The sequence below is a fragment of the Hylobates moloch genome, unplaced genomic scaffold (assembly GCF_009828535.3).
Source record: "Hylobates moloch isolate HMO894 unplaced genomic scaffold, HMol_V3 SCAFFOLD_7, whole genome shotgun sequence".
Lineage (NCBI taxonomy): Eukaryota > Metazoa > Chordata > Mammalia > Primates > Hylobatidae > Hylobates > Hylobates moloch.
In genome coordinates, this window is record NW_026652282.1 from 128,260,119 (window position 1) to 128,274,520 (window position 14,402).

The 14,402-nt window shown below is 39.3% G+C and overlaps 1 protein-coding gene across 1 annotated transcript in view; it reads right to left on the reverse strand.

Annotated features, from left to right (window-relative positions):
• Positions 1 to 14,402, reverse strand: part of AFF2 (ALF transcription elongation factor 2) — a 486,418-nt gene that overhangs the window by 197,886 nt on the left and 274,130 nt on the right. Inside the window, exon 5 of the mRNA XM_058441365.1 lies at positions 363 to 407. Coding sequence (XP_058297348.1) covers positions 363 to 407 — 45 coding nt within the window. The remainder of the gene's footprint in view (positions 1 to 362; positions 408 to 14,402) is intronic.

Sequence of the window (14,402 nt, forward strand, 5' to 3'; positions counted from 1 at the left end):
CACGTAGTGGGCGGCAGCAGTGAGATTTGAGCTGAGATCCCAGAAAGGTAAAAGGCAAAGGTTTAGGGTATGGTGCTTGAACAGGGAAAGTTTCCTAAAGAAGGTGGTGAGTGTCTGTCTGAGAAGGATGTAGGAATGGATAGGGCAGAAGCTTAGTGATATTAGAAGACTAGCTTGATTGCAAAATGGAAAGAAGACAGGCAAGAAATTAGGCCACTGGAATAAGCAGAAGGGTCTTGAAGTAGAATATTAGGATTCCCCATCATGAAACTCCTTGAAACAGAACAGTAATTACTTTAAACAGCTTAAGCAGATAGATTGCTTCATTATTAAAAGGCACAAAAATAAAGGTTTAAACTCACCCGCAAGATTTCTTCAACACAGCTTGGATCACTGGGAAGGCTTACCTGAAATAAAATAAACAGAAAACATTAGGCACAATCTACTTATTCTTCTTGTATAATAGTTTACTCTATGGGACAAACTGTAAAGCAAGAAAATCTAGCTATCAATTTTTTCCTGTTAAATACAAAAGAATATCTGCAAATGACTAATTTTGTTTTACTTTAATGAAGCGGTAAGATTGCAGTGCATGGTGCAGAAATAAAGTGACTCCTTGTTCTGTCACTGATTTGCTTTCAGGCACTGACCCATCCCCCATCGCCTGGGGCTTCTCTTTGCTCATCTATCCAAAGGGAGCTTGATCTCGTGATCTTTAAGGCATCTTTGACCCTCTGACATACTTTTGTATATTATTCATTAAAAATATAAGGCCTATATGAAACACTTTGGTGATTAAATTGAGTTCTTTTTGAACTTGGGAGTCCAACTAGGTGCCTACAAAACACTAAGGATAACGGCCTGTGTAAATTGCATGCTTGCCTTGGCAGTTAGAAAAAGTCTCAGAAGTATACTCAGTGAATCCCATGATCCATTTTTCCCAGTGTGACATCTTCCTAATGAATCAAGATTCAAGTCACTAGCAGAAATGTACTGAGGGTTTACTCCATGTCAGGCCCATAGCCCTTTCCTGCAGGTGCTTTATAGTCAGTGAAAGCAAGAAGCAAGATAACAAAATAAGAAACCAGCTGCAAGACAGTGCATGATCAGGAACTTGAGAGTCAGGCAACCATCTAGAAAAATCTCTGCTGATCACCACATTATCTGTGCAGGTTTTAGGCATCCCCCAAACATTCCTAACTCCCCTTCACACCTTCACCCTCTCCAGGATTGCAATCCGATCACATCTGCTTCCTGCCTGCTCTGGTAAGAAGAGTGGGTCTCTCATTCACTGCCTTGAAAGATGAAAGCCCAATCCCGTTAAGAGAGCACTACCATTACATCGACATTGCCCAGGCCTCTTGCAAGGACAATTATTAACTCCCCAACAGACTGAAGTATGGACTCAACTATACTTGGGGAAATGAAGAATAGAATATGGCACTAGATTTCCTCACCTGTAAAAACTACAAGTTAAACAATACAGCAAATCTTCAAACAGCATTATAGTCACTTCTGTACATGCATTAATTACAACCAGTATTTATTGAAGACCTCCTACATGGAAAAGTCCCTGCTCCAAGAGGCCTAAAATCCCAAATAGGAGAGACAGCTTGAGACAGTCACCAATAATGAAGGGCTATCAATTCTAGATGGCCCAGTACAGCCCCAGGTTACACTTGTTATCTGTGTAATTATTTATAGTATTCCCTTTCCCTCTCAAAAATGTCCTCCAGTTTGGATGACAAATTTATACAGTCATCCTTCCAATAACAATAATACTCTAATACTAGGTAGAAGAAACAGTAGAAGAAAAGACTTAAGTTGGCTGGGCATACCTTGTAAAGAATCTAAAATACAGGTTTCAGATAGAGAACCACTGGTGATTTGGTGTAGCACAATTCATTCATTCATTCAACAAATAATTTTGGAGAGCCAAAGACTGTGCCACTTGGTGCTAGGCAGAGATACAATGGGAAGCAAAAGGAGACACAGTTTCCTCACTCATGGAGTTTACAGGCTCAACAGGAAGGTGAATATGAAGAATCACATAGTTAATGCACAACTATAAGCTCTGGGGAAGTACAAAAAGGTGACCATCCCATGGACACTAGTTATGCAAAATAGAAGGTTCTGTGTTCAAAGAAGTATGGGAAATGCTGCAACCCATATTGTATCCCCCTTTTGAGATCCATGATGCAAATAAAAAGCTGTGAGACACCTGTCTAAAATTTTTAATAAAGTACATTCCCAACTTCCTTGGCTTAAGTCTTGGGTTTTTAGTTTTAGTTTTTTTTTGTTTGTTTTATTTTCCAATTAATAACTACTGCTATTCCACACGATGAATGTTTGCGGAATATACACTGGAAGATGCTGTTCTAACATGTTAATATGATTATACAACTAAACTGGTAATTCTCAACTGCAAATACAATCTCACTCCATTGTTCAGTGCTGCAGCAACTGTATTTTCCAAGAGAGTTCTTGAACTTCTAACAAATACATTCCCCAAATACAAAGGTCAAAGGATTATAAGAAAGGCTTAAATCTTCAATATCATTGTTGCATTGTATTAGAGTGGGCAGCCTAGGCTAAAAATGTATGGCCCAGTCTCATGAAAAGGTCTTTGTTCGCCTTTTCCCACACAAACACATCAGTGTTAATTTTTAAATCAAAGTGAAAATATATCAGTGATATGCAGACACAGCAAGAGCACCTGCTGATGAGTCAAAAGGGTTGGGAGGGAGTCCTGGCCCTACCACTTGGGAACAGGACTTAATAACTGTACCTTTCTGAGTTCCAGTTTTTCCAAATGTAAAAGAAAAGGAAAGAATAATAGTAATACCCATCCTTTTTAAATCTCACAGGGTTTCTGTGAGCATCCTGTGAAATAAGTGATGTGAATGTGCTTTGTAATCCGCAAAGCCCAATACAATGAATTAAGTTATTACCCCTTGTCCCGTTGTTCTCCTTACTTTTCTTAAGTCCTGTCTTCTCGTCTTTTCAAACTAAGATTTGACTCACTCTTGCCAACTGAAAATATCATCTCTACTCTTTGAAATATAAATATCCACTTCTTTATGGGAAGAAATACTGTCAAAAGAGAAAGAGTTGTGGACTCTGGAGCTTTGCAGCACATCTAATAATGACTGACTATTGGAGTCGGCAGCACTCAGGACAGACAGAGAACTCTAAAGGCAAGAGCAGTCAAATAAATATGCATTCACACTCAGTGATTAGATATTTTTCTTTAGAAAACACTAAAATCCAACATTCTCATGAAGTAACTAGTTCCGCAAATTCATCTAGCCTGGGCCCACAGCTGTTTTCTCCGTAAGACAACCACATTTGAACCGCAAGTGCTTTTCCGTCCTGCAAGTGCTTTTTAATTAACCAGCAAATATTTCCTACGTGCCTAGCACAGTGCAAAGCATGGAGAGTTGTTAATACAAATCACTCTGAGTCTCAGGTTCTTTCTCTCAGAGTTAAATGTCTAGATGGGATAGGAAAACAAACAATTAGAAACCCACTGGGACATACATTGTAAGGTAGTCATGACAAGGGTAATAGGATCGCATTCATTCGCCTGTCCGCCTATTCATCAGCTCTCCCATTTATTTCCTTAGACAACAAATCCTGATTGAGCTCACACTGTGCTCAGGATGGTGCCAAGAGGGAGGATTTAAAGACATTGAAGACAACATCATTTCTGCCTTCAAGAGTCCACGCAAATTGAGGAGACAACATTTACAGGGAAACAGACAAGACCAAACAGGAGGTCTGATTTAAGTGCCAGGGAAAGGGTACCTACCGGGTTCACCGACACTGCCATGTCAGACAGAAGCTCCCAGCCGTTGAGGTCCCCACCGTAGTCCTCGCTCCATATGGGAGTGAGAGGCCAAGGATTCGACATGGCTGAGAAGTGATGGGGCCACCTGAGGCCACTTCAGTCACTGAGCCCCCTGCGGAGATGCACCAGGGTCACTCTGCACACTGGAAGAAAGCTGAGCTAAGGCTGGGGCTCGGCCCCAAATTCTATTCTCTTGCACTCTCTTTCTCTTTCTCTCTCACACACACCCACACGTCTTTGCAGTAATTCTGGAGGAGTTACTCGGACAGGTGTGAAAGACAGAGACTGAGAAAGAGAGCTGATGGTGGCACTGGGATTAGAACTGCTGCCCGTTGAGTTGCCAAGCTGCTGCTTAATTCCGGAGGCACCTTCTCCTCTCTTTAAATCCACTCTTGAGTATTCAGATAGTCCACAAAGCGCAAGTTAGCCACTCAGAGCTGCAGCGTCCTTTCTCATTCCCCCTCTCCGCCCCCTCCTCCTGGAGCAGAAAGCAAGCTGCACGACACACAGGGGAGGCTGTGCTCTCACTCCTGGCCCCAGACGACCCTCTTGTGCTGGGCACGGATGTGGTCCTCTGAGGGCCAGGGAAGGGAGGTGCACATCAGGCAGGTGGTGAGTTTACTGAGAACCCTCACAGGTGCCTACCCTCTCTGTACCTGACAGTGCAGGCTGCCACCCCACGTAGCCACAGAGAGACCACGTACAAATTATCTGCCTGGTGATAAATACGTATCTTATGAAATAATCAGGGTACCTTTAAATCATCAAATATTCAATTAACTGCAGCAACAATAAATGAATTGCATAGGATGTTTTGATCATTCTGGAATTAATCAGTTTGGAGCATACTTCTTAGCGATTAGGGTAATACAAGACATCAAAAACACCCTGATAGTGGCATTGAGAGACATAAGCAGCAGCCATCACTAATAGAAAACATGGAGATTAATGTAAAACATTAATAGAATAATGATCATCACATGGTTAATCCAGAGGAGCTCAATGCATGCCTCTGAGTATATTATTACTAAGGGATTGTGAGAGAAGAGACGTCATTTTTTTCCCATAAAATCATCCTGAGGGTGGTCCCACAACACCTGGGATTCATAGTCCACTAGTCTAGGCATATTCCACCTTGACAAACACTTTCTCGAAGTAAAACTTAGAAATAAAAAGTTTAATTGCAAATTAAATAACTGGGCCCAGTTAACCAATATCCACAACAGACACTGATGGCGGCTTCCAAACTAATTCCATTTGCACTTTCATTAACAAACTTCCCTATTTATCCCCATGATTGATTTATGGTACACAGAAGTCCCCTGACACAGAATTACTAATAAAATAAAAACTCAGGTTATGATATTGTACTACCAAATTAGTTTTCAATCTTTTTAAAATTTGTAATTCCCATCGTTGGTAATTTGTAAAAACAGAGGACAGCAGCCTCTGAAGTTCTTATTTGCATGCATTATGAAATCCCCTATGTCTCTATCCAGGGAGTCCCAGTTTTCCAAAATGAATTTGGAAAACTACAAACTCAGTTCACATTAGGATCTGTCTGTCCCTTGCTTCCTGCCTCACCTTAACCATCCCTATTCTAGTTTGTATTCATGAGTCTGTGATTAAACGGGAACAGTTAATATTGCATAAGCTGTAGACAGAAGTCCTCGGGTAATATAACTTTAATCAAAACAAAAACGATTTCACAACAGTTACATGGTCCAGCTAACCAGCTCATCTTCCAATTTCATTTTAATACAGCAAAAATCCTGGGCATCCAAAGAGCTGGTGTTTACTTTAAAATACTGCTTCTGGCCAGTTTTTAAGTAAGTCTCCTGGTCAAAATACTTCATGTAAAACAAGGTAATATGCACCAAAAAAGTACAAAAAGAACAAAAAGTAGAGCATGAAGATCAAAATAATTTAACATATGTCTTTTTAAGCCAAATACAGGAAATGACCCTTTGTTTGGAATCATACATGAACATAAAACTAAAAGGCAACCATGAACTTCTATTTCTTTGAGCAAATGAATGAGAGAATTTACTATATTTTCTGGGGGCTCCAAGGGGGCAGTGGAAAGAGCCTGGTCTTTGAGGCTCCATAGAACTGGATTTCAATCCTATTTCTGAAGTTCAACTTGCTTTATGACCTTGGGCAAGCCACTTGAACTTGTTTGAGCCTCTGTATCCCCACCTATGTAAGAAAAAGTTTTAAAAATCCACTTCTAGGATTTTTGTGATGTTGAAATGAAGCGAGGTATATAAAAGTACTTTAGCCTAGTAGGGGGTGCATGTTAAGTCTCCATCAGCACTTTGTATGCTAAGTTCTCTCAAAAGTCCTTAGAAAGGTGTCAGCACTCTAAGTCTTGGAACCACTGAGGAGACAGTTTGGTTGCCTTGTAAACTGGCTCCCATGACATCTTATGAATGTTGCTAATTACTAAATCCTATTCAGGGTCCCAGTGTGTAAAGAGTCTCAGGCTGCTTTTCCATCTGCTGGCTCTCATTAAAGGTGAAAAAGGAGGCTGGAGATGGGACTTGAGTGGATATGACAACAGAGATAAGGGAGAGTGGGGATGAGAAGGGTGGAGGAGGGGTGGGTGACATGCTTCATTATGAGGACATCTCTTCAGTGATTACATTAGGTATGGGCAACGGTGGAATGCATATGCAGAAAGGCCCATCATCAGCTGAGAGTACCTAATGGCAGATGGAATTTCAAGTGAAGAGTACTTAATTCAGTGGGCTCTGAATAGCCATTAGCTCACTGTTCATTTATTTGGTCTAATAACTAGTTTCTATAGAAGAGTGAGCTATAAAAGGAGATGGGGGGAATGAGGGTATATTACAGTCTTAGAGAAAAACAAGGTAAACATCTAGAAATATTACTGTTAGAAATCAGGAACCTATCTGGAAGCCCCTTGCTGCCTGGCTCACATTCCCTCAAGGATGCCCTGTCTTAAGTCCCCTAGGCTAGTCAGTGAGGCCATTCTGGTTACTGCTGCTGCAGCTACCCAGACTCACACCCCGGCTGAGTAGGGTCTTCCCGCTCGGTTCCACAGGGACAGATCTCCAACTTAGAGTCTCTAGGCTTCTTGCTATGATTCCCTCATTCTGGGATCAGACTCAAGCTGTCTCCTACTTCTCTTTGCCAGCCTCCATGACTCTTACCCCACTTGCTTGCCCTCTCTTGCCTATGCTCTTCCTGACCTTCTTTCTTCTTTTGGTGCCTGCCCTACAATCCACAGATCTTCTGGCCCTGGTCCTTTCCTTTTGAAATTCCTAGGTAAGCAGCCAACTCCTCAGGGCCTGCAGGATACCTACTTCTGTCCCGAAGTCCTAGTACTGCAACAAAAGACCATTTAGGATCAAAATCTAGATTCCACTTAATCCCTACTTAGTGCACTCCCATTAATGGTAATGACTGTCTTGTGTGCAGGCGCATAATAATCTCTCATAATAAAAGAGAAGACTGCAAAACCAGAGATGTACAAACTGGAGTGAATTAATACATTATCTAAATATATAAAAAAGATATATCAGGAGGCAAGTTCACCTTTGAATTCTGTCAATTAAAGAGTAAATGTTAGAGTTTTTAAAGTTGTAGTATGCTCTTGACCTCTTCAAAGATCATAGCACACTCTCATAATATAGAGAAAGTAAACAATTGCAAAGCAGCGATCTCACTTTCAGGTAACAAATCTTATAAAGTAGTGAAAAAATCTGACAGGAAACAGTAATTATGTGTCCAAGCTCTACCACTAATTAGCTGTGTAATTTGGGACAATCCACTTCTTCACTCGCCAGCTTGCAGCCTAAACAGCCTATACAGTGAAGGCATGGGAATATATTACAAGTACCCAGTGTTTTGTATTTCACATAACAGTACAAAAATAATGAGGGACACATATAAGATTACTAACTTTTTCTTTTATCAATAAGGGCATTACAAAACAAAATCAACCATTGGCACTATTATTTTGTAAAAGAACATTATAACATCCAAAAGGTTAATAAGGCATAATCTCAGAATAAAGGCCAGTTTGTTCAAAATACAGAACAAGTTAAATTTACGCTAACATCAAACATGCTGGCACACACACACACATCATTATCTTACATTTCCTATGTTGCCACAGAATAACAACACTTTCACTTTGGGCTGGTCACCAGGTTATGCGATCTTTCACACATCTTTTGGATTCTACGATTTTTTTAACACTCTGCTTTATTCTTTCTTATTTTATGTATTTTGCTATATGTAGTAGTCCTTTTGCCAGGAGGCCACACTCCACATAGCATGGCATATTATCTACGACATGTCATGTATTCCAAAGCCAAAAATGAATTCTTAAAGTGTGTATGGAAGCAAGCATGGGGTCCCAATAGCCTAGAAGAAAAAGTGCTTCCAGGAAAAACTGGCCATTAAACAAGGATGAGGCTGCAGAATAGGCCATTGGCTTTAGCAATATCTAGGTCATTTGTATCCTCGATCATAGCTGTTTCAGCAGCATGGTGGGGATGTAAACCTGACTGTGTATTGAGGAGAGAGTGGAAAGGGCAGAGGTGGAGAGAGTGAATAAACAATTCCTACTGTGAAAGGGGGTAGAGAAATGGAATAATAGGAAGTGGTGATGTGGACTCAAGGTTTTTGTTTGGTTTTGTTTTTATAAGAGGGATGATATTAAGATATATTTATATACTTGATGCGTAGAACTCAGTGAAGAGGGAAAAAGTGTGGCAAAAGAGAAAGTGGATGATTGTAAAAGCAAAGTCCTTGAGAAGGAGTGAGTCGATCAAGACACAACTGAAGAGGTTGGCTTGAAATAGGAACATGGACACTTCTGTACACTTCTTCCATTGTAACAGGAGGGAAGGCAGAGTGCCTAGGTACATAAGCAGCTGGGTTGGAGAAATTAAAGATGAGAAGATGAGATGATACTTGTCTGATTGTATCTTATTTTTCTCTATGAAGTATGCGGCAAGATCATCAGCTGAGAGTGGGGTGGTTACTGGAAATTGGAAGAGAAAAGAAAGGTTGGAATAGTTGTCTTGGAAAACAGAAACATGGATCATAGACTTGCTAGGGAAGTATAATAGAAGGGATAAGGAGGCGGGGAGAAAGAAGGGAATTGGAGGCCAAGTAGCTCTGGCGATTTGGAAGAAGGTGACACTGCTCCTCACTATTAGCTTCTGCTTTTTCCAACACTGATTAATTAACCACAGTTCACAGTTCTCCAAATGCTCTAATCTAGAAGAGGCTTCATTCTGACTGCAATAAGCAGAAAGCGCAGGAGTAGGACTAATGACCAGGACTCCACCGTAGTGACTCCTGTAATATTATCCAGAAGGCCACATGAAATTAAGCCTAGGGCCAAATATAAGCCCCAAGGCTTGAGGATCTCCTCTGGGCCTAACTAAATGCTCCTTTGTCTCTTTGGGAGCACAGAGAACTCGATTAACTCATATCCTCCTGAGAGAAATCATTCCTTTAGAACATTCGAAGGAGTTTCTGAATTGTTTAAAGAAGAGCTATTTTTAATCATTGAAATATTTTGTATTCAAGCAAGCATTTTACACATTTAATATGTGATTGCTATCATGTAGTATTTTAAAATATGATTATCTTTTATGTGTCTTGGATTGACAAGTTCTTCAAATCATTTACAGTGTCTAAGATACAAGGACTTCCTCATGGGGGAAAAAAAAGTGGGAGTTCAGGTTTTTCTGGTAATTTCTGAAGGCATTGCCACAGGTATATTATGGGGTCTTAAATTAAGTTCCATAACCCCGTTTACAAAAGAAGCTTTTAAATATGTACCTTTGGCTCTTATTTTTTGAAAATCTTTTAGAAAAAAAGGACTTACCTTGACATTCACAATCCCTCACCCTAAAGAAACTACAATGGTCTTCTTACAAATAAATAACTAATGATTTAAACGTCTGTTTGAAAATCAAAAACTCAGATACCAGTTTTTCCTTTAACTAAATTCCTCTTAAAGCAATGTAAATGGAATAGACTTTATAAATTGTACCCACAGATGCCCTCAATAAAACAGTGACAACAGAATACACTTGATAGAAAGTGGCTCTACTTTTGTACTAACTCTAACGAACTTGGCGCCTTATTGACTCTCTATACTCCACACTTAGGATTGTCTTAATTGCCAGTGGATGACACTGAAATTCCACAGAAACAGAGTAACAATTGCTCTTCTTTGACAGTGATGATCCTAAAGAACAAGCCATGTGCATGGGAACTGAATCCTCGCCAGCTCCCCTATTATTTATGACTCTAATTAAAACACTTTTATCTATTAATGCCAAGTGACACAGCTAAATATATTCAGGGAAGTTCACATTTTTTCTGTACTTCTGAAATCTCTTAGATCTGCGCCCACTTACATGTGGTTTAACTGCTCACTAAAATGAAACGATAGCTAAGAATAACTCACTTTCATTAGATTTATAAATCTCATTAATTAAATCTACATCTCCAATGGTGTAGAGACCAAACTCAAATGCAAGATCTAATTAAAGAGAAGTTAAAAAAAATGTTAAGAAACAACACTGAGATTGAAACACAGAAGTAACTGTTTAGCCTCAAATTAATGAGGCGCTATGCTAAGCAAGCATGTCCATTAATCCCTAATGAGGATTTTAAACACATTAAAACTTTCTAATACAAAATGTTTGCCTTCCTTTTATCCAATAACAAATAAGCCAATAATTTTCTGGCTCTAAATGACACTATTAACTGTCACGGCATGTTTTATTTGACAAACCCTCCATTCAAATACTGTAAAACCAATTAATTTGCCTGCTGTGAAATGTGTTTCTTGATAGCTTTTATGTGATTTTCTTTTCTTCTCAAAGAAATGTAAATAGGAGGTCAATGTAGGTGCCTGATTTTGCTTTAAAAATATGCCACAGTAGGTATAGGTTGTCTACTCGGTTTGCATTTCAAATGAATTGAAAGACAACCTCCATTTTCAGGTCATCAATCTCATATTGGTCTCCTGATAAGTAAACTGTGCCAGAGTAATAGTTTGATTACCATGATGATGGTCTTATATTTGAGAAGGGAGTGTTGGCAAAATTACCATTTTGTTTGATTATAAATAATGATTTGCAACCGTAGCCGTTATCTTTCCTGCTTTGTTAAGAGACCTGGCTTTGTTACCTGTGTCTGACTATATCCAGCCTCTTCCAAAATGCGCCTGCATGTGTGTCCAGGAAATCACTCAATAAAATTGGAGCTTATTCCTGATGCCTTTTATTTGGAAACATCACAATTTGTTATACTTCTTGTTGGCAAGAAAATCAATAGAACAAACACAAGAAGTTTGTTTCTTAAACTTCCCCTGGGCCTTACTTAGTATCTTCTGTTAGCTGGAGAGATGGCCCCAAGGTCCTGTCTGTCCACCATTTATGAGACACTTTGAAATTCTTGGCTCATGGAAGGGCATGGCACTTTTCCATAAAATCACTCTGCAAAAACTGACCCCTGAAATAGACACAGTGTGTGTCATAAAGGGTCTGTGACATTAAGTGTGGGCCAGCTCTGTGGAGCATCTCAAGCCCGTTGAATTTTATGCTGAAGACCAAAGAAAGAGTGATACATGGTGTACCATGGTTTATGAAGCCTAACGGTCTATGCCAATTAACGTGAACAGCATATACCCAGCATCAGTGATCCTAACTTGCCTCGCATCCACAAGAAAACAAGGTATTGATTATTTCTGAGTTGTGGAAGTACGTAGGATAAACAGATACCTGGCAGGCATTTATAATTTCAGATACAAGCACAAAACATTACCGATAAAAATAAACTCTTAATGAACTAACGAGACCTACTCTTGACCAGAATTAATGTGTTGCAGTACTTCTAAATTTGGAGTTTGGAAAATCTGCTCATGTAAAGGAAATAATCCCAAACGACAAATATGCACTGCGCCCTCAGTATGCACAGTGCACTAAGCTAAGCATTATGTGAAATGCAGTACATGATAAACAATGGCTGTCCACAGGGAGTGCTATGGCTTGAATGTTTGTCCTTTCAAAACGTCATGTTGAAATTTAATTGCCACTGTAACAGTATTCAGAGGTGGGGCCCTTAGGTTGATTAGGCTATGGGGGCTCTGCCCTCATGAATAAATTAATGTCATTATAATGGGAGTGGGTTCCTGATAAAATGACAAGTTTGGCACTCTTTTGTTTCTGCTTCTCTCTCTTTCTCCCTCTGTCTCTCTCACTCTCTCTCTCTCCCCAACCTCCAACTTCCTCCATGCGATGCCTTCTACCATGTTATAATGCAGAAAGAAGGCCTGTGCCAGATGCTGACATCTTGATATTGGACTTCTCAATTTCTAAAACTGTGAGCCAATAAATTTCTGTTCATTATAAATTACCCAGTCTCAGGTATTCTGTTATAGAAGCACAAGACAGACTAAGACACAGAGGGTATACTATAGACGAGTAGACAAGACCTGCATATCTAAAGTGAGGAATTACAGTGCACGTTAGCAGATACCTTTTTTTGATCCCTAAATGAGGCACATTGGCAGAAAAAAAATTTTCTTTCAGTGGGTACCAAAGGCAGCTTGCATGACGTGATTTACATGGCCAAATATGGGAATTTCTAGAATACCAATTTATGGGGAGAATGAATTGAAATCAGGGCTATCCTGGAAATCCAGTTTATGTGGTGATCATATTTTAAAAAGCCAGATGCATGGCTCTGACAATAACTTTAATAGAAAGTCACGAAAGGAAAAACTGTCCATGGATCTGGTGGTCAAGCAAGGAAGTAAGACAGGACCTTAACTTTGAATAAGAGAAAAAATTCAGATAGAGAGTGACTTTGGCATTTGGAAAAGGCAGAAAGTAGTTTCCTAAAAGTATCTTATTTTTGGCATAGTCAAATGTAATTGGCTAAGAACAGAAAATGTGGTAGATTAATCTGAACAGAGTTTCTCTGAGTATGGTGGACATCTATATGTAACACTTTGTCCCTGCCCTCAGGATTCCTTTAGTACTTCATGAGATACTGTTTAATATACTTGAACTGACTGTCTTGAAGAAACTCTATTGGTTCAGTGACAAACTGTATGACTTTGGGCAAGTCACAGTTTTCCCAGATGTAAAACAAGTGGGTTGGCTTAGAATCCAGTCTTTAAGGTGACTTGTGTCTGTTAAGTCTGTCAATCTGTGGCCCAAAAGCAGATTAATTTGAAAGATTCAACTTGTGTTAATCTCTAGCTAGTAGAAGTCTTAATCTAAAATTAAAAGCTACACATTTCCCAGGTACAGAGCCTGCATAATCTACAGAAGTAAAAATGTTAAGCCATTCCTGCAAGTATTTTCATAATGAAAACAGATGACAGGCAATGTGCTTTAGAGCTAAAGTGGAAGCATTAAAATGTAGATAGTTCAATTTTTAATACCAAAGATACTACAATGACAATTAGATGTCATTTTCAAAAATAACATGTTGGCCCCAAGGCCAAAGTATCTCAACTATGTGACAGCTTCATGTTAAGTATGAGGTTATTGCTAAATGGTAGTGAAAATATAATCGATACTTGGCTAAGTCAATAAACTTAAAGCCAAAACATGTAGAAATGGCTCTGTTTGAAAAGATTATTTTGAAAAAAAAAACATAATTGTTCCTAAGTCTTCCATTTTAATCAAGATTTGGCAATACACTGAGACCATCAGACATCAAGTGTTCTTCCGACCTTTTCAACTGTCAGGCCAGACAGATTTTTATCTTATGTGAACCAACCCACAGCCTCAAAGGTGTAGTGCCAGAGCATGAATCCATTTCGCTAGACAGTCATTGAAATTATAATTCAAAGTTCAACTTACTTTCACGTTTTCTACTGCAATACTTTGGGCAGCCCAGGGCAGAAAGTCGAAGCCTGGTTTCCAATGGAGATTACTTCTAGTGGTTTCTAAATGTTGGCAGCCAGAATTCCTTCTTGTCAAATAGATCAGCAGATGCAGGGTTTCATTAATTTACTTTAAATGACTGCTGCTAACTCTTAGGAAGCTTTTCTTTACCTAAGGATGTTGACCTGCTGTAGGACCCCATCAGAAACAGACAGGAAGAGACGCTGATATATTAGGAGATTGGGAAATCTCCCTCCAGTGGCCTTCACAGACTCCACAACTTCCATTTATTCTCACTCATGCCATGAGCACACACACACACAAAAATACAAGATTTGTGGTGAAGACATATAGCTGGAATCTATAAAAGCTCCCAACTCAAGATAAATAAACTCACCAACATATACTACACTATGACGTGTTATTTGAAGATCCTTAGAATCAGTTTTAAGGTCTTTCTTCATGAAAATGCATTATCATGAAGAAGAGGGACCTTCTAAACCTAAAATAATATGCCAATTTAAATATGCAATTAGTTATACTTAGTGTGCATTTAATTGGTTATCTGAAAAACTCTAGGCTGAGGGTATTTGGTAAATAAAAATGTATTATGATCACACTAATCTTGAAATTATCTAGTCTGACACTTAGGT